General features: G+C 46.2%; 1 protein-coding gene across 7 annotated transcripts in view; it reads left to right on the top strand.

The window, feature by feature from the left end:
• The first annotated feature begins 7,503 nt into the window (after nucleotides 1–7,503).
• Nucleotides 7,504–20,893, top strand: part of GRID1 (glutamate ionotropic receptor delta type subunit 1) — a 763,397-nt gene continuing 750,007 nt past the window's right edge. For 6 of the 7 annotated variants that reach the window (XM_087702059.1, XM_087702060.1, XM_087702058.1 and 3 more), the window contains exons 1-2: nucleotides 7,504–8,014; nucleotides 10,888–11,043. In XM_087702059.1, coding sequence (XP_087558185.1) covers nucleotides 7,936–8,014; nucleotides 10,888–11,043 — 235 coding nt within the window. In that variant the 5' untranslated portion in view covers nucleotides 7,504–7,935. The remainder of the gene's footprint in view (nucleotides 8,015–10,887; nucleotides 11,044–20,893) is intronic. The other variant, XM_087702062.1, reaches the window with a different exon arrangement.

Genomic DNA, 20,893 nt, shown 5'->3' with positions numbered 1-20,893 from the left:
AAAATAATTTTAAACTACTAAATTTCTAAATTTGTTTACAAATTGTTAGCCTATCATCTATGTACTATATTAATAACTTAATAGTTAACAGGAAAAACAATAACAATAAACATATTGTATAAAAGTAATAGGAATTATTAATAATCTCTCTCTCTCTCTTTCTCTCTCTCTCTCTATATATATATATATGTATGTATGTATGTATGTATGTATGTATGTATGTATGTATGTGTATATATATATATGTAGGGCAAATACCACTCACTCATCATGAAATCTCCAGAACCGTAAAGCCTACAAACTTGAAATTTGGCACGTATATTCCTCTTGGCTTCTAGGTGCTCGCTAAGAAGGGATTTGTTGAAATGACCATCAGATCATCAGTATTTCTTATACAGTATTATATTAACATGCATCGATGCTTAGGGGTTAGACTCCCCCTCCCCACTTGAAAGGAACTCTGTTCCAACTGCCATTTGCCTTATATTAACACACTCTGATGCTAGGGAGTTACACATTCTACATTAATTTTCAAGCTCTAAGTATCAAGCCTGATCACACAGTTTTGTAGCGAAGCACGGGTGTCCAGCTATAATAAAATAAATACAAGATTGGAATTCCAAAACCCTCTGTTAACAGAATGTTATTATAATCAACCCGTAGAAAATTTACTATGGCTTAATCCCAAATCATCTCAAAAATTAACCCTAATTGGTCCCAGATAAATCCACCTTTGTTTCTTAATATCATATCTTATCAATTACTGATCAGACCTTCCCCAAAACAATCATTTAGGAAAGCAGACTCCAATTGATTGAAGCAAAAATAACTTTTACTAAAGATCTTGGTTGCAGGAAGTTGAGGCAGAATCTGAAGTCCCCACTCACCAGTAGAGCCAAACCCATCGTTCCCCATCCATCCCTGCAATTTCCAGTCCGTTGCCACCCAATCCAGGATCACTGTTGTTGTGGGAAACCCATGGGTGTTTAGCAGTGGTGGGATTCAAAAAAATTAACAACTGGTTCTCTGCCCTAATGACCATCTGTGGAGGCATAGCTCGGTGGTCATGTGACTGTGTGGTTTTGGGCAACTCAACATCACTCACACCCATGAACACTTTGCCTTAGCGGTTAACCGGAGAGGCGGTTTCTGTAAGCAGGGCAATAAAGATGAGGCTAGAAACAATACAAGAATGTTTTCTTCCTGCCTTCCTTACAGGATTAGCCCTGTAAAGTGGAAAATCACAAAAGGAGATTTCTTCCAACAACTGGTTCTCTGAACTGCTTAGAAAGTTAACAAATGGTTCTCCTGAATAGGTGCTAACTGGCTGAATCCCATCACTGGTGCTTAGGCTGCTGAAATTTCACACCCAGGGCAAACAGCCTTGTTCATTGAGCCTTCAGTAGCCACCAAGCAACCTCAGCCTTCAGAATGTTTGATGGTTTTTCATTCCAAGTATTTTAAAATTATTTTTAAGAGTTTGTGTTAACTCCAAAACAATACATGAAATCATAAATGTTGAAATTTTGGTGACTCCCTTCTGAATTACCATAATCAAGAGAAGAACTGACGCATATAGTTAATCAGACCATATTTCTAGCAGTTCAGATATTTGTGGGCTCCATATAACGATTCCTTTCCTGATCACACCAATGTTAGAATTTGAGCTATCAGTGCGAGCTTCCTCTGATAGAAAAATAGCAAGTTGGATTTGGATTTAGGCAAATCCACAAAGAATGGCAGCAACTTCCATGAATGAAGCATGCCATAGAAGATTAGAAACTTCCCATCATCCCTGTATGATAACATATTTATGACTCTCTGAATCCTGGAAAAATACTTTTAAAAAAATCTTATCTTAAAACTGGAATAAGAAACAAGTGACCAACTTTATCTGCAGAGTAGATTGGAGATTATATAATGAACTGACTCCCATTTTTAATGTGTTCCATGGTGGTTGTTACTCTTTCCATTTTGAAGATTACGTTTTGAATTTCACACAGCTTTTTGAACACTGTGTGCTGTTGCTTCTTGAGCTGACAGCTGCATGGACCCAGATAGTCATAAATAAATGAAACATCTGGAGAATTCATCCCCAGTTTGCCCCAGGGCCCACCTGCTTTTGGGTGAAGACTTCAACATACCATATAAAGTCCCCAGGCTGGCAGAAGCTGCCCATCCCCAAAGTTGATTGGATTGGAATGGGATCTCTTCATCCATGTGATAATTTCTTCCTTCCCAGGGAATCCTGGTTCAATTGGACAATAATTCATGCAATTTTTACCTTTTCATATTCTATGAAATGTCATGACCGACACATAAATATTATAGAACTATAATGGCAACCAAGTTACATACTACAGGCAAAGTAGAAGCCAAGATATGGAGGCTGTTTTGAGCTGCTTCTGATTAAAATAAATAAATAAAATAATGCAACGGAGCTGTCCCAGGTGCTGATATACCTGACTGACTTCCCTGTCTCCATAGGTTAAAACCCTTCGGTTCACTCTTGCTAAAAGCATCCAGGAATTTGAACAGCCAGCGTGAATTTTTTCAGTCAATCTGCCTCACACAGAAGCAAAATCTATTTGATACCAATGCATCTTCTCATTTCACGTTTATTCTGAAAATGGAAATCTGGTCAAGAGGATTGCGCTAAGGAGGGTAAGACATCCAATTTTTCTATCATTTTTGCGAGGAGTAAAATGTCGACAAAGTAATAATGCTAAGCTCTCCAAGGTCAAAACTGCAAAAAGAAAGAAAAGAAAAGAAAAGAAAAGAGAAAGAAAGAAAGAAAGAAAGAAAGAAAGGTTGATTCACAATAATTCCTGCACTGTTGTGTGTTGGCAAGGTTGTGCTGGATATCCCTTCAGTTCAAATGGATTTCTCATATGCCAGGTCTTAATGCTACCTAGAATCCAAAAATGAGAAATTGCTGTAAACAAAGATTTTTTTCTATGCAACAGAAACAATGAAATTGTGTCAAGGATATATCATTTTTTAGGTGTAGGGAGCCATGGGGTCCATTCTTCCAGGCCCCAAACATAGAGAATATCTGAAGAGGGTCAAAAGACTGGAATAATGAGATGGATGGATTCTAACAGTTCTTCCTGTCTTTTCTCCAAAACAATAAAACATTGAAATTGTCTCAAGTGCTGATCTATTGGATGGACTTCCATGCCTCCATAGGTTCAATCCCTTTGGCTCACTCTTTCAAAAGCACTGCTGCAGGGCTACATTGGGGGTTCAAAAGAACATTTCATCATGAACCCTCCCTTGAGTCTTATCAAGGTCCTGGTAAAATTGTTTTTACCATAAAGTAGTTGGTGCTATCAATGGATTAACTTAAAATGTAATATGGTCACAGATTTATAGAGTTGGAGGTGCCTTCTGGGTCATCTAGTCTAGTCCACCCACCCAAGCAGTCCCTACACAATTTCTGACAGCTGGCAGTCCAGTCTCTTCTTGAAAGCTTCCACTGATGAAGTTCCTACAACTTCTGAAGGCAACTTCTGTTTCATAGGTTGATTGTTCCCACTGTCAGAAAATTTCTGCTTATTTCCAGGTTGAATCTCTCTTTGGTCAGTTTCCACCCATTGTTCCTTGTCTGGCTTTTGGGTGCTTTGGAAAATAGCTTGACCCCCCCGCCTCTCTGTGGCAGCTCCTCAAATATTGGAAGACTGCTATCATCTTCCCCCTGGTTCTTCTCTTCACTAGACTAGCCATGCCCGGTTCCTGTAACCATTCTTCGTATGTTTTAGCTTCCAGTCCCCTAATCATCCTGGTTGCTCTTCTCTGCACTCTTTCTAGATCTAGAAAACTGCATCTAGAAAACAGGATGCAGTATTCCAGGTGTGGTCAAGTTTATTGATTATGAAGGGGTTGTGATTTCTTCAACAGTGTTAGACTTTAGTTGGAAATAAGCTGTGTTTAAGATGATAAGAAGCGATGGAGACAACCCATTACTTTAAATGGGTAATGTGGCCATGGATATTTTTTAAAATGCTCTGAACTGTCACTGAACACTGAGAAATACCAGTTCTGCTACAAAAACAACAGGCTGCAGTAGTTTTCTAGGTTGCAAAATGGTGCAAAGCAGAGGTCCAGAAGTGATGATTCAAAGCAATTAGATTAATTATGGACTACCAAGATTTTTTGACCAAATCCATGTAATTTTCCTGCTCAGAAAACAGGACCACTTACCATTCTCCTGTGTAGTATGAATGGACAGCTTTGCCATTGTAAGTAAAGTGATAATTTCCTCTGGCAACTTCCTTTAAAGGTAGTCCACAATTTACAACCACAACTCTGACCGGAATTTCAGGCCCCACTAAGTGATGTGGTCATTAAGTGAGTCATGCCTGATTTTATGACAGGTTTTTTTGGCACTGTTGTTAAAGCAAACTGTGCAATGAAATGAAACCGACTTCCCCTGTTGACTTTGCTTGTTGGGAGCCCCTTGGGAAGATTGCAAAGGATTATCTCGGGACCCTGGCATGCTGCAGTCATTATAAACAGATGCCAGTTGCCAAAAGGTCTGAATTTGGATTGCGTGACCGCACAGAGGCGCCACAATGATTGTAAGTGCAGTTGTAAGTTCCTCAGCATCGTTATTACTTTGAATTGTCGTTAGAGGAATAGCAATAGCACTTAGACTTATATACCTCTTCATAGTGTTTTACAGCCCTCTCTAAGCGGTTTACAGAGTCAGCTTCTTGCCCCCAACAATCTGGGTCCTCATTTTACCCACCTTGGAAGGACGGAAGGCTGAGTCAACCATTAGCCTGGTGAGATTCGAACTGCTGAACGGCAGTCAGGGGAAATAGCCTACAGTACTGTACTATAACCACTGCGTCACCACGGCTCTTTGGTCATATGTCAAGGACTATATCATTGGTGTCCAATATTCATAGCAATAGCAATAGCAATAGCAGTTAGACTTATATACCACTTCATAGGGCTTTCAGCCCTCTCTAAGCGGTTTACAGAGTCAGCATATCGCCCCCAACAACAATCCGGGTCCTCATTTTACCCACCTCGGAAGGATGGAAGGCTAAGTCAACCTTGAGCCAGTGAGATTTGAACAGCCGAACTGCAGATAACAGTCAACTGAAGTGGCCTGCAGTGCTGCATTTAACCACTGCGCCACCTCGGCTCTTCTACCTGCATTAGCTTGGCAGTGTGATGTCCCTCACACCTTGGGTGACCCTGCTGAGAGTAGTAGATATCCTTGGGATGAAGCCCCTGCATTCTTCACTCATCCTTCCCAGCAGCCCAATGTGGGAGCACAGCTTGTTGTGTATGTGTGTGGTGGTGGTGGTGGTGGAGGGGGGGGGGGAGAATTTCACGGTGATCTGGGCAATTATTTTAATGGCAGTGATCAGAGTACTCTTTCCAGTGTTGGGTCTGAGAAGCCAGAGACTGTATGTCTGTGTCCACAAAGAACATCCAGCAATAGGAACTGCAGTCAATGGAAATTGGTTTAAGAGGGTGACTGTCACTGGGAAACCCTGGGACAGAAGCGAGGACTGCTGGGTGGGGTTCACAACCCTTATTTGAAGGCAGGACTAAAAGAGAAGCAGGCAGGAGGTTTGAGGCAGCCAGATTCAAATCCCATCCATTTTAACACTTGGGTGGGTAGAACTTTGCTCTTTGCCATTGAAATTTTATGTAGTTAGTCCAACTTTGGCAACTTTAAGACCTGGACTTCGACTCCCAGAATTCCCCAGCCACAAGTCCGCAGGACTTAAAAGTTGCAAGGTTGGACACCCTCTGAGCTACATCATCTCTGCTGGCTTTTCTTGTTCTTCCGAGAGAGAGATGAAAGGGGAAATCTGTAGGCTGTTTCCCCAGCTAATTGCTCAGTGAGGCGTAAACGCCGTGGAGAGATCATAGTTCTCTCTATTAAGTGGAAGCAAACCTGCGCGTGAGAAGCTTCAGCCGACGATCCGCCGGCTGTGTTTATTCCTCTTTTGACACCCAAATCTGCACACCAGACAATGGAAAGTAGGGAAGCTGGCGAGGCGCTTCTGGATGGCATCCAACGCAATTAGATTCTTCCCGGCAAAGAGTGATTTCATATCGCCCTTCGCGCCACGGATTAAACTCTACCGAGGATCGCGCTCGGGTTTTTTTTTTTTTTACTTTCCCGCGGATCAACCTCGGAAGCCTCTCAATCACGTTGGCGACTTTCCCTCGCTCGCATTACGTCCCTTCTCGGCTCCTGAATAAACTCGCTCTCTCGAGCTCCGGGAAGCGGCGTTATTTAAAAGGCTTCTCACGTTCGGGGGGGGGGGGGCGCAATCACTGGAGCGTTTGTTTTAAGGGGATGAATCGGCCTTCTGAAGTCTCGGCCTGCCCAAAGGAGGCAGGAGGTCTTAAGGAAGGCGCCGGCTTCCCCAAGCGGAGGCATCGCCAAATTTGCGCGCATCGCTCCCCCCCCCGGTAGTTGCGCGGCTGGGGAGGGGGGTGTCTGCCGTTCCCATTTACTTGGGAAAGAAGGTGGAGGTCGCCGAGGGGCGATTAGGAAGGGCAGGCGGGGAGGGGAGCGTAGTGGTGGGGACCCTGCCAGCAGAGTGGCTCGCTTTCGCGTTTCCTCTGGGCGACCTAAAAGTATCGAAAGTCCAAACCTGGGCGGAGGGGTGGACAGCCCCAGAGCCCCAGGACGATTTTCTGCCTCTCTTAAACCAATCCCTAACGCGGCCAGGAAGCTAGAAACGCGGGCAGAAAAGGCACCACCCTGCAAGGCTCCAACTTTTGCCCCAGGATGGGGCGGCGTGGGGAGGGGGGGTCACTTCGGCCCGCCGCTCGCTTTCTGCCTGCCCTCCCCCCCGAGTGTAGGGCGCATCTCTACGAAGACAAGGGCTCAGCTCAAGTCAGGCTTCCCGGGCGCGGCATCCTCAGGTGCCGCCGCCGCCGCCGCCGCTGCCTCGCCGCCGCTCGGAAGTCCAGGTTAACATCGCCGCCGCCGGGGAGAGGCGCCGCGCGTTGCAGCTCCGGGCTGGGCTCCAACGCATTCTTCCTCATCTCCCCCCCCCCGGGGGGGGGAGAAAGGGCGGAGAGGGATGTGGAGCGAGGGAGTAGGGGAAGGGGATTGCCAGGGGGCTCCTGCGCTGGCATCCAGCCACCTGCGTGGCTTTCCAGCCGGGAGATGGGCTCTCCGTGCCCTGCCCAGCCCAGCTGCCTTCTCCTCTTCTCTCCTGGCTGCTCCTGCTGCTTCCTCCTCTCCAAGCCCCCTCCAGCGCCCCCTTCCCCGCCCCGATCTCTACGGGAGATGTTCCTTCCTCTCCTCTCCGTCGCTTTTGCGCCCAGACTATATTGAGTAGTGAGGCTCTGCAATCACGTGGTCCGCGGGAGGGAGGGAAGGGGGCGCAGAGGAGGAGGAGGATGGGGGGGGGGTGCCTCCGCAGTTTGCCGGGGCCCGGAGACGCGCGCGCGCGCGCACCGGCACATACGCTCGGGCGCGCGCTCTGACACACGCACACACTCACACTCGGAGACACACGAGTGCTCCAGAGCTGCTGCCGCCGCCGCCGTAGAAGAAGTCGTAGGGCTTTACCGCCGGTCACCGTCGTCTCCTGCCAAACCGGGATTTAACCACTGGCTCCTGTCTTCTCAAGCCTGATTTGGCCCCCTTCCACTTCACGGAAGAGCAAATCTTACTCTCCTTGTTTACAGCCGCTTCTTGGCGGATTCCTTTTTTTCCCCCTCCCCATTTTCTTCCTTCCCCACTTTTTTCCTCTGCTCCTGCGCTGGGAGATTCCTTAGGGCCAGGGGAGAGGTTGACATTCCTTTTGAATTTTTTTTTCTTTTTGGGAAAACACCACAACCTTGCGTTCCTTCCTCGCGCTCTCCCCCTCCCTGTCTCCCTCCCTTCCATCTCTCTGGCTTTTCCCAGACCAAATCCGGGCTGATGTGCTTCGACAGAGGTTGGAAATGGAAGTACTGATGGTCTGGCTTTTCCCTTGGATCTTTCAGTGTCTTTCCGTGCGAGCCGACTCGATCATCCACATCGGTAAGAGAAAAAGGAAAGAAAAGAAAAAAAAAGGAAGGAAGGAAAGAAAGAAAAGCCCAAGAGCCCTCGCTGGCGTGCGTGCGTGCGCGGAGAGGCAGACTAGTGAAGGATCCATTAATAAGAAAGGTTGACGCGGGAGGGGGGAGTATTAATCGGATCTAGTTAGGGTGCAAAGCGGCGAAGATAGAATGGAGTGGGGGCGTAAAAAGAGAGAGAGAGAGATTGCCCTCTCCACCGGCAAATCACAGCTCCCTCAATGGATCTTGTGGCAAAGTTTGGGGAGGACTGAAAGGTGTGCCGGGCGCGCGGAAGGGTCCCCATCCCTCTGGAGACTCTCACTCGCATCTGCCGGCTGCAGTCGCGTCTCTTCCCTTCCTTTCCCTTCCCGCAAAGCCCGCGGGCGCCTTAAGACCTGTTTGCGCGTGGCTGCTTCCTCTGGCTTCTCCACTTTCCGGGGTAGAGGACGCAGCCACACCGCCCTCCTTCAACTTTGGAGCGGAACCTCCTCCCCACCGCCTGGGCTGAGGTGGGAGGGGGAGGTTCGTGAGTTGGCTGGGGGAGCTCGACTCTGCCGTGGGGGGGATCCCCAACGCCACTTCCGGCGCCCAAGGACTGGCCGAAGGAGAGGGGGAGGCCGGTGGGCGCTCGGCTCAGTCAGAGGAGCGCCCGGGATGACGTTGGGCCAATCAGCCCAGCCTACCTCCCAGGGTGGTTGTGCTGAGACCCCCGTGTCACTCGGGAAAAAGGCGTTTCATTATCCCGCATCTATCAGAAAATAAAGGGGATGCTGTGGCCGGATGAGGATTGCGGCGTCAAGCCCATCCTGGACCACGAAAGCGCGCTGGATGGTCGTTCCCTCTCAGCCCACCTACTTCGCAGGGTTGTTGTGACGAAGGAAGGCGCCTTGTCCTTAAATGAAGCGTTGGAGAGAATTGCGAGGCGCCAAGACCAAGGGAGTCCAAAGCGAACTGTTGACATTTAAAATAAAGCCCCAAGATTGATGCGCTTCGCCCCAAGGAACGGACTGCCCGAGCACCGGACGTCCGCGGGGCACGCAGGAGACTCCTCTCCGCATCAGCAGAAAGTGGGAGGCGTGGGTGTTAGCCGTAGAAAAACTCCCAGCTCCGGACTCTCGGCGTGGCTCAAAACCTCCCCTTGATGGCTCCGCGCAAGGAAAAGCCCAGTCAGGCTCCCGCTTGCTTCAGAGGGACAGAAGCCTTGGGCAGTTTGCGATTAGGGCGGATTCCCCACATTCGCCACTCCGAGGGTGGTTGGCAACGAAACCTCCAGGGCAATCGGCTCCCAGTGTAGGACCGGAGGCCAACCTTAAGGGCCGGGAGAACGGGGAGGGAGAAGGAGAAGCAAGGAGGAGCGTTTGCCTTTGTCTTTTGACTTGGGCTGCAGCCCTCCGGCGGTCCAGTACGGGGCAGCAGAGAGGCGCGGGGCCTTGTAAGGTTTTGCTGCCACCTAATGGTCGCCGTGAGGTGGAGTTTTGCACGGGTCCCGTTCAGAGGAAGGATAGAGTCCCGGGTAGGTTTACTCCGCCACGCCTCTCTTGCTTTCTCCCGGAGGCCGAAGAAGATGGAAGGGAGAGCGAGGAGGGGGGGAGAATCTCGCCCACCGTGTCAGGTTGAGGGTGGTCATTTCAGAAATAAAAACCGGAGAGGGGGAAAAAGGTGGTTCCTCAAAACCCGGGGATCTCAGAGGGCGAGACCCCGAAAGATCCCCGAGGAAGCATCGTGCCTCTCTCTCCCACCCCTCCCCGAAGAAAGGCTCAAGCAGGCACCCCAGGAGCTGCGTTCAGACTGTAGCTGCGGTTGGCCGGGCGGGGATGCGGAGGGCATCGCTCTGAATTTCAGGCGCGCGCCCTCCTCCTCCTCCTCTCTTTCCTCTCCCCGAGCAGGAAACTTTGAGAAAAGCGCTCTTTGCACTCCCCCCGTTCCCGCAAAGAGCCGCTGGTCTCCGCTCGAATCGCTTTCATTCACCGCCAGCTTCATTCCCCAGCTCTGCTTTCTCCCACCTGGGGGCCCTTTCTGGGAATTGTGGGAGATGGGATCCAAAACATCAGGAGGGTCCTGCGGGATATAATCTCTCCGCCTTTCTTCCCAACCAAGGGGACCATCTCTGCTGTGCCCCATTCCTCAGGAGAGACCCGAGGTTAGATGCCAACCCAAGCTTCCACGAAAAAAAAAAACACAACCTCCTGGAAACCTGGCCCAAAGCTGTAAGTCCCAGGATAATTGCTAGGCGGCAGCCACGCTGGGAGTTACTGCAGCTCTTTGCTGCCATCCTGTGGGCTGTTCGGATTTTGCAACCCTTATCTGGTCCCCGTGGTTCTGTTAACCATAGTTTAAGAAGTGGATCTACTATAGTCTGGCCTCACAAAAAGCTGCCCGAAGCCACCCAGTATTTTTAACCTGGTTGCTGAATCAACTCAAGGTCTGTATTGACAGACATCTATCCGATAGGTTGAGTTGGCGAGAGGGGGGGAAATTAAACGCTGCCAACAAGGGTGATCTCAAGCTTGGTTGGAGATTCCTAGATCGGTATGTGATCAGCGACTCAGGCCCGGGGTTCACACGGCCCCTTAGTCTCTGCCAGGGCTGACAAGTTCCTAAGAAATCGTAACTGCAGAAAGTCAAATCTTAGCCTGATGGGAGGTCTCAAGGTAGGACAACTGAGCGAGTATCATTTCTAGGGGGGAAAGGGGCATAAGTGGGGATCGGCCACTTAGGAAAAGTAGGTGAAAGCCGGGCCTACTTCCGAGACGGGAAGGAAATCCGAAGGAGGAGGGGAGGTGGATCCCCATCACAAGTTGCTCATAGTGATCAGGACTTTACTCTTTCCCTCGATCACCACTCCGCCCCAAACAGGTGCGATCTTCGAAGGCAACGCGGCCAAGGACGACGAGATCTTTAAGCAGGCGGTGGCCGACCTCAGCCTGAACGATGACATCCTGCAGAGCGAGAAGATCACTTACACCATCAAGCTGATCGAAGCCAACAACCCTTTTCACGCCGTGCAGGAAGGTAAGCGCCGCTGCGCAAAGCACCATCCGCGCTCCGCCTCTGCCTCCGGGAGGGAGCCCTGGACGGGTCTCCCCGCCCCGCCCCTGTTCGTCGCCCCGCCGCTGCCACTTAGCGCTTCGGTGGTCTCCTCGCAGCGGGTTTTCTTCCTGCGGCAACCCAACCCGCGTCCCCCGCCTTGCGCGGCCGGTTAGAATGTCGGCCGGGGGTTTTGCGCCTGGAAAGTTCCTTTTCGGCCGAAGGTGGGCGCTGTTTGCCCAAGAAAGGAAAGCGGAGATGGCAGAGAAGCTGGGGTGGTGGTGGTGGTGGGAGGCGCTGGGCTCTTGCGCATCCCCTGCGTGGCCGAATGGCTGACCCACGGGGGTATGCCAGTGGCCTGGTGGGTTTGCCACCCTAGGGGAAGCGAGAGGAGCCCCGGCCTCGTAGCCATGCGATGCCCCGCTGCGCCGCAGCTCTTGTCTTTCTCTGCCTGGTTATATGCCCCACGGAGAGAGAGATCAGTAGTAAGAGCGTGGGAATGCTCCAGCGGCCCCCAGGTGTTGGGGGGGAGGGGGTCGTCGACCAAAAAGAGGGAAGTGAAGGAAGGAATGAACGAGAGAGCCCTTGCTTTGGACATCTGGCCAGGGAAAATGCGAAGCAAATTTGTTTGGACTCTTGAGAAGGTGGTTTGTACCTGCTCCTGGTGGGCTTGTTATCAGGTCGTTCAGGGAGGGGCACTATTGGCACTCCCATTTCCCCACGAGGGGCTTCCTTGCAATGAAAGTTGAGGGTGACCTGGCAGGTGGGAACTGCCTGGTTGGCATCTGGATAGAAGAGACAGGGCTTGATCTGCAAGAGAGAAAGTTGGTCTGCAAGAGAGAAAGTGAACAACGCAACGATTCCCTCTAGTTGGTTGACTCCAGAAAGGTTTGTGATTGTTGTATTGGTTCCTGTTTTGGACATGGGTCCAACAAAGTGAGGAAGGGGAAGCTTTGTTGTGGTCTGGGGCATTTGACCCTCTTGTGCCCACTCCCATCGGATGTGTCTTCTGCAACATGGTGTCTCGTATTTTCAATGGCCAATGGATATATGATTTGGAAAGTGTGTTCTATGGGGCGGGAAGCCCCCTCTACAGCTCTGTGTCCTCCGATCACTGTCTTGCTTTGTGGATCTGTCAATCTGTCTTTCTATTGGCAAGGCGAAGAGAGAAAACCCAAGGGAGACTTCCATACAAAGGAAGACTGTTTCAGGGGTGACTCTTCTCCCCACCCCGGATGTGCTTCTGATGGAGGGTGGATGAACAGGGTGCTTTGTTCTGAGAACAGGCACCTAGAAGAGGGTGTTCTGGTGGTTGGATTAAAAAAAAGGCACAGAGGATGAAAGAAAGGGGCAGCAGCTTTAGAAAGAGAGGTATACGCCTGTATTTGCAGATGGGCGAGGAAGAAGCAAGCTGCAAACCCATTTTTCTTGGCCTTGATTTGGGAGGTTTTATGTGTATGAACGATCTAGACTAGAGGTCTTCAAACTTGGCAACTTGACAACTCCAGAGCTGGCTGGAGAATTCTGGGAGTTGAAGCCCACAAGGCTTAAAGTTGCCAAGTTTGGGGACTCCTGATCTAGACATTTTTCTGCTTACATAATAGCCATCTCTCTGTGGAGTGGCAAAAATTAAAAAAGATAACCCACAGTAGATGTAATTGCCCTCTACCCGACCACAAATGGATATGAGATGGTAGGACAAGCAGCCCTGATCCATTGGCAACCTTAGGAGATGTAAGAAGAAGGAAATAAAAGTGTTAAGTGCCAATTTATTGTCATTGCGGTGCCTGTTATTACTTAATCAAAAGCGCTCCATAATTCCATGCCGATTTAAAATGGATTAAATACCCCACGCAAATGATTGGTTGCAAACTCTTCTCAGATTTACAGGAGCTGACAAGTAGCTGCATAGATACTGCCTAGATAAATGGTTTCAAATTAGATTTTTTACAATAGAAAACAATCCTAAATTAATTGGCTCGCTTTTACAAACGGAAGGCTTCTTCATTACAGCAAAGTTTGATGAATAAGTCAAGATTGATTATCACCTGCATTCTTCCAGCTGCAGTGAATTTCTGAAGGAATTACTGTAGAAAAAGAAGGCTACTTATATGTCTTGGCAATGTTATTATTTTCTCCTAAGAATGATTCATCAAGGTATGATGCATAGGGAAAAATATATGAGGTGAGGTGGAAGTAGGCTCCCATGTCAAAATTCATGTATGTTTGAATGGATTGTTCCTGGTTTAACCCAATTTAGCCAAGATTCATTTAGTTATTTTTAATGAAGGTGTAGTATTTCAAGATAGGTTCTCACATGCTTAGCTATCTTCATAGGAATACAAGTTCTGAGCTGCAAAAAGTGAAGTGATCACTAGAGGGAAAGGGGGAGGTACCACAGCGTAACTCTCTGGCACCTTCTAGTGGTTGACCAAATTGATTCAGTTGAAACAGGAAACCTTATTTAATAAAGGTGCATTATTTACATTCTTTTTAAATTAAATCTGAGAAAACAGTTGACCTTCAGGGGATTCTGGATCATTGTTAGAGAGAGCACCCACCATTTGATGGAGACTGCCAGAACATAGGAACATGTGCTGTTGTTGTTCCTTCCCTTTGGATCCCAACAACTTTTAACTGAGCTGAACTACTGGATGGGTTAGGTTCATCTGATGCAGGTGAAACTTTAGCAATCCGGGTAACCAAGGCCAAGCCAATAAGGGCTCTCTAGGTCAAGAGCATTCATGAACCATTCTTGGAAGCCTCTTGGTACCTCAGATAAAGCCTCCTGCATTTGACCACCATGATAATAACTTGGGGATCTTTTGTCCCCCACCTCCAAATATGCAGTCAATTATGGGGAATGTGAGTACTATGGGTTTTTTTAAAGGATGAGAAGGATGTTGCAAAATATTTTTTGGATTTTCTTTATTTTTCCATTGAGCATGATGGTTAAAAGCAGAGATCTTCAAACTTGGCAACTTTAAGACTTGTGGATTTCAACTCCCAGAATTGTTGTTGAAGTCCACAAGTCTTAAAGTTACCCGGTGACCCCTGGTTAAAAGGCAGGGGTGGAAACAGAGCTTTCCTTTGCATTAAGGAAGGTGACTATAGCAGGGTGGATTATTGACCAAATTTTGGATTGCAGAGAGGGCTCATTCAGCTAGGGAAGTCTCCGTAGCTTGTAGCAGAATATTTGTTCCTATATTTAGTGTTTGGGTAGTTAAATGAACATTTCCCGAAGCATCTTCTCTCTTTTTTCCTTTAGCAGCCTTCCCATAGCCCCTCTTCCATTCTCTCCTCCCTGGGATTTAAAAAAAGCAGAACATGCATCAAACGCATGGGAGCTTCAGTGTTCGCTTTGGCACATAATTATATACATTTAATTATGTTGTTTTCTTTCTCCATCAGAGGGAGAAGCTATTAGCTAGAGCAGGAGGCAGACTGTGCAAAGCCTACAGAAAAGAAAGATCCGAGACCACCTCCTTAATCTGTTCTGGGATACTTCATTAGGCTTTTCAAAATTTTTCCAAGGGCCCTCATAAGTGTTGTTTTAAACTGTCCACTCATGGGTGATGGACCTCTAAATGTAGACTCTCTCCTTGAATGGAAGCTTTGCAGCTGAAGCACAGATGGCAGGTTGGGCAAATGCTACTTTTTTAAGAAGAGAAGAAATTTCTTGGGCATACATTTCTTGGTTCTGTTTTTAGGGGCTACTAGCTGATAACCCGGCGTTGTCTGGGTATTTATTTATAGGGAGGAAATGTCGGGACCAAACGTAATTTCTAATGTTGGATTTCCCCCCTTACCAGAGGGAGCCCCCTTGTGGAGTACTGTGAAGCCATTACCATGGCGACTGCTGCACTGTACAGTAGAAGCGATTTTATGGAGGTATAGTAGAATCCATTTGAAGGCACAACAGGCTGTGTCATAACAGAATACACAACCTGAGGGGTGTTAGGGGTGTCTTACCCCCACAGTATTTGTTTCCAGAGAGTAAGTCATCTGTGTACCAAGTTTGGTTGAAATTGCTTGAGGCATTCCAGAGTTATGCTGGAACACATACACACATTTTATAGAAGGATGTGTGATAGGACTATGAAAGGATGTTCCGCAGACCCAAAGATGATCAAAGTTTGAACCCGGTGCTTAGTTGAGAGGACAAAGAGTTGCTTTATCCTGGTTTCTTTTTCCATGGATGGGAGGCAACTGTCTCTGTCAGTTCCATTTTCCTTCTGGTTTCTTTCCTGTTGTTGTACAGAGGGATGACAGCATAATCCATCACAAACCAGACCATAGTTCTGTCGTTCTTTCCATCCATTATATTAATGGTGTTGGAGTTCTCCTCCCCTAATGAATGAAGAACTGTCAAAAGAAATAGAAGTGGTAGTCATGAGTCTACTGAGCTTGCAAAGGAGTCCTTGGCTTCAGCTCCTGTAATAAACCTTTGAGGGGTTCTTCAAGCTTCCCAGTCCTGGTGTCCTTCTAAGCAACATCAGACCACACCCCATGCCCATAATAATGGAAGCATTTGTGATCTGAAACTCAATGGATATCTCTTTACGTGGTAGATGTCTGTGTGTGGGCTCTTCCCATAAGTTGTTGGTGCTTAGGGAGTGCTATGGCTTCTACCTCTAGGTGGAGTGGGTACCTGTTTGGAAAACAGAGAAGGGAGATAATTTACAAGAGGTGGTGGAGTTGATCTAAGCAGAGATCTAGGGTATGATCTATGATCTATGGTAAGAGTCAGAAAGTCCTCAGTAGATCCCTGTTGTTGCTTGGTATTGTTGATTCTGAAGTGCATTAAGGCTACTTGTGTTTGGTGGTTCCTGATTTCTTTATTTATCTTTTATTTATTTGTACAATTTAGATCTTGCCACACGGTAACTCTGGGTGTTTAATAGTATGTCTTTGGAAGTTCTGGAAAGTGTTCCAGCAGTTCTACCCTGGGACTGCTGGTTCCAGAAGACCCAGCCAGCATGGCTAAAGGAAATGTGGAGAGTTGTCCTATATTCAGGATGGCTGTTCTGCAGATTTCTCTTCTGCAGGCCCTCAACTGTCATTCAGTTCAGCTGACATTGCTTGCATTTGGAACTCCAATTCTCATTCTCTCTCTCTCTGCAAAATGATCTTTCTCACCTCCCAGAAGTCTAGAGCAAACACACAGAGAATTCATCATGTTCACTCTCTGCTTTATGCATTTGAAGAAATGGACTTGCCTACAAATGCCTCTGTCGGAAAGCCCTTTTGGTATCAAGGAAGCATTTTAAATGTATCCACAGACAAAACCTGCGTGTGCATGCTTAAACCATACTGAGACGAGAATGAATGAAGCTTTTGTTAATTAGTATGGATTTTCTCCTACTGAACTCTTGAAATTCTGGGATGTGTTCTGACATGCCAGCTCTTTGGAATCTCATCTTGCTGATTCACTTGTCATTAGCCTTCCTGCATGCTCTGAACTCAGAACTGCGATCATTTATGAATAGATCCTACATGTATCCTATCTTTAGAGCCAGGGTTTGTTTTGGTTGTAACCACGGAGTGGCTTACCTAAATCTTATGACTGGTTGGAACATGAGGCTAAACCAGGGGTCGGCAACCTTAAACACTCAAAGAGCCACAAAGATCCTAACCAGGAGCCCTCTGTTCAATTCTGGACCTGACCCGATGTCCGGTTTCCGCACCATAGAGTCTCCTCCTAGGGTGGCATCCTTTTTCCTCTACCTGAAAGCCCTATCCATTGTGGAGCCAACCAGCAACAGGGAGCCACAGCAGAGGGATGAAAGATCCACATGCGGCTCCAGAGCCACAGATTGCCGACCCCTGGGCCAAATCAATCCTCCAAGTAAACTTTAGTTAGAAGCAGGACCTGCTTTAGTAGAAGCTATTCCAGCTTCCTTTTATATTGGTTTTTCATTCTCTGCAGGGGAATGAAGAATTGGTTTAAGGAGCCAAAGGCAGGGGAAGGATTAATTCCTTCCCCACATCAGCTTCATTTTGTAGATCAATATTAAAAACAAAGCAAAACAGGGAGAGCTTGGATGTTGATTAAAAATGTTTTGAATTGTTTGGGGCACATTTGCTGGAGGGCTACCTTAATCGTGATTAGCTCCTGCTTCACATGTATTCGAAAGTCAGTTATGACTCTTCTGCAGATCGTTGTTCGTGAAGATTTCTTCCAGAAATATTTGTCCATCGTTTTCATTTGGCAAGGCACAGATGGATTCCTGAGGAATGCCAATGAGTCTTTTGGCATAGCTGAAAAACAATCGAGTTATATTGTGGGTCAAGGACTAGTTGAGTATTTTAAAAAGCACATCGCTCACATTACGAAAGACCCAAAATGCCTTCTTTTAATTTTCAGCTGGTTTTAGTGTATTGCTCTGCAAGATGAAATCTTCCAAGATGTGTTTTTAAGACATGGTTTAATCATTCCAGCATCTTTCTAGCTCAGAAGCAAGCCTTTACTCCCAAATAAGTTTGCATTGGTAAGACACTTAATCATTTCCTTTCCCCTGGAGATGTTGATGTTTAACTGTTGGCTTCATGCTTATTCATTGGGGCATATTATGCTGCATCCAGACTTTTCTCTCTGGAAGGAACATATGGTTGCATATATCACTCATATTTTTAATCTGTTTTATTTGTCTAATATTTCCCAAGCACCTGCCAGGAACAGCAGAAAGCTTTCCCTTCTTCCTTGAGAACTGATGATATCTGGTTGTTTTGCTAACCAGGATGGTGCCATTAAAACTGATATTCAAGAGGGGAATGATTGTTTTTACCACCTGGTGACTTCTGAGCTCCAACTCAGACTTGTTAAAGGGCCACCACAGTGAAGACATCTGCAGTGCTTTCATTTTGTCCTTGTCCTTGCTTTGATGTGTCTGAATTAGTGACTCAATAGTCCTTTTTGGGAAAGCATGTTAAATCGTCTAGATGTCTGCTCAGAATTAAACCCCATTGAACTCCCAGAGTTGACTTCAAGGTAAATGACTACAGTGTTTGCCATCAAAGCTGCTTCTGGTATTTCCATGATATACTGTTGAGCAGATTATGAGAGGATTATGAGGAGATTTTTAAATTGTTAGGGTTTTACCTCAAATTCCTGTGCCAAAGACTGATTTTGCTGAACAAATTTTGTTAGTTCATAGGCAGGCCACTAGTTGTCTTTTTGCAAGTAAATAGGTGAGAAGGATTAATCTGGGTTACTTGGCAAGTTTATTAGAAGGACACAGTAAGTGTATTTCCTCAACGCCCACAAAATTGACAGTGCAATAGAATTTGTTCCATTGTTTTGGCTACTGTTGAGCTACAAAGACCTACAAACACCCATTAAGGGTTCTGGTAAACCTGCTTTCCTGGAGAAGACAAGGGAGGACATTAAAGTGACAGTGAGAAAGGGCTCTGAGATGGTCTTCAGAGATATACTCTGTTTCCCTGAAAATAAGCCCTCCCTGGATAATATGCCCAATCAGGCTTTTGACGGCATATGCTAAAATAAGCCCTCCCCTGAAAATAAGCCCTCCCCCAAAATATTGCAACACAGCAGCAGCCATGTGGTGACCACGCTTGCCACCTCCTGCACCTCAAAATAATAATAAAATAAGGCCAAGCGTTTATTTCGGGTATCAAAAGAAAATAAGACCCTATCTTATTTTCGGGGAAACATGGTAGCTGTCTGCAAATCCAGATTCCTTCTCATTTAAAACTGTTAAAGACTGATCTCATTTTGCTGTTCAATATTCAGGAATGCTTAAGAAGAATTCTATTATTATTCTAGTCCATAGGCTGCAAACATTCTGGACAGAGGCCCAGATTCTGCAGTTGATCCAACAAACTCATCTTGAATGCTGAATGAAAGTTACCAAGGATTAGTAGCGGACTCAGACCTATTTACACAGAAGTTGGTTCTTAAGCAATGATTAAGACTCACCCCACCCCCAAAACCCCCACCCATATCTTGATTAAGCCACCTTGGATAAATCAAATGTCCAACTAGAAGACGAATTTGGAGTGGGACTTGAGGCTCCGGAGTGTTGCCCTCAGAAATGTGGGTTGCCCTGTTGGTACAGGAGAATAATTTGGTGTAAACCTAATGGAGCGTCACATAAAAAGTGTGCCAAAGATTTTTTCTTCAATTGGTTGAGGGTAACTTGCGTCTTTCAAAGTGGAAGAAGCTTCAGATATTTGCTCAATCCTAACTGGATGTTCAGCTTGGATCCCCTCCATGCACAGAATGCAATCTCCAAATATTTAAAACATTTAACTTGTTCCGTGGTATTGCCCTATGTAATACCATTACTGATCCTGGGTATTTTCACTAACATGCTAGATTTCATCTTCTGATAATCTGAGGGTGATTATCATCAGTGTGGTACTGACTAAGTTTTTCTGTGCTTTCCTGAGGCCAATTGGAGTTTGTGATAAAAAATACAGCATCATTGGCTTAAAGTACCCTGTTTTCCCAAAAATAAGACCTCCCCAGATAATAAGCCCAATTGGGCTTTTGAGCGCATGCACTAAAATAAGCCCTCACCTGAAAATAAGCCCTCCCCAAAAATATTGCAACACAGTAGCAGCAATGAGATGACCACGCTTACTGCCTCCTGCACCCCAAAAATAACAAGACCTCTCAGAAAATAAGGCCAAGCGCTTATTTCAGGGGCCAAAAGAAAATAAGACCCTGTCTTATTTTTGGAGAAACACGGTAGTGTTGATAAACTTTTCCCAGCTGCCTTAGATGATCCAGAAGTAAATATAAGAGTGAAAAAGTAAGAAGGCTAATAGAGAGCTCTGTGGAACATCTTTCTGAATTGGGGTACAATTTATGAACTGTTCTGATGAACTCAAAGCTTCTATCTATGTAGAAACAGATTTTTATATATGATGATATATATTCCATAACATATCTTTGGAGATTGAATCAAAGAGAGATTTAAATGTTATAAATTCCATTTATTGTACAGCTTTCAACCATATGTTGTAATATTCACATTTGGTCATAGATTTTCTCTAAAGCCTGCTTGTTCCTAATAAAAATACCTAGTATGTGATTCTCCTCTTTTTGGCGGGGGTGAGGGTGGGTGACTGGGGGAGGCTTATGAGCTAATAATTAGCAGGATATTTCCTATTCCCTTTAAGTTATGGAGACAATATTTACAGATACCAGTTGCTAGAAAAAATAACTATTTTTTTTAAATGTGTGGAAACTGAAGCCAATGAAACCATCATTCAATATCTGTTGGTGTCAAATCAGCTGAAGGTTGAAGGATCATTCAATAGGAAGGATGATTGAAAATCTTGGTAGCAGAAGTTCTTCAACTGGAAAAATTACCCAATGTTTATCTTGCAGATTAGAGCCCTGTGCATATTTTCCCTGAGACAATTGTGATACAGGAATAAGTGCCAATGCATCCTTCTCAAATCTTAGGGAAGCTGTGGTATATTGTAGGTTAAATGCCTTACATGGACATTTTTCATATCAACAATTAGCTTTGATTGATCTTTCATTCAAGCCATGGGGTAGATAGGTATGGGCAAGTTGACAAGACAAGCATGGACATAATGAATCTTATTCTTCTCAGTGCTCAACCTTGCAGGAAAGCAGAGGGATCTCTGTCTCCAGGGCTCATATTCTGAGCTTCCCTTTTCTTATTCGAGAGGACATGGAGATTGAAATATCTGAGCCAACCAGGTTAGACTCTTCACCAAGACCTCCAAGGGAGTCTTTGATTTAGATAATTACATGAAATTATCTGCTGTATTTTCTCCAAAGGTTCTTCAGTCAATCCACTCTGTCCCATTATTATACTATTTAAGCTTACATAGG

This window comes from Thamnophis sirtalis, unplaced genomic scaffold (assembly GCF_051295495.1).
Source record: "Thamnophis sirtalis isolate CommonGarterSnake01/CBP01778 unplaced genomic scaffold, rThaSir2_p1.2 scaffold_15, whole genome shotgun sequence".
NCBI classification, from domain to species: Eukaryota; Metazoa; Chordata; class Lepidosauria; order Squamata; family Natricidae; genus Thamnophis; species Thamnophis sirtalis.
This window is presented reverse-complemented; position numbering and strand designations above follow the sequence as displayed.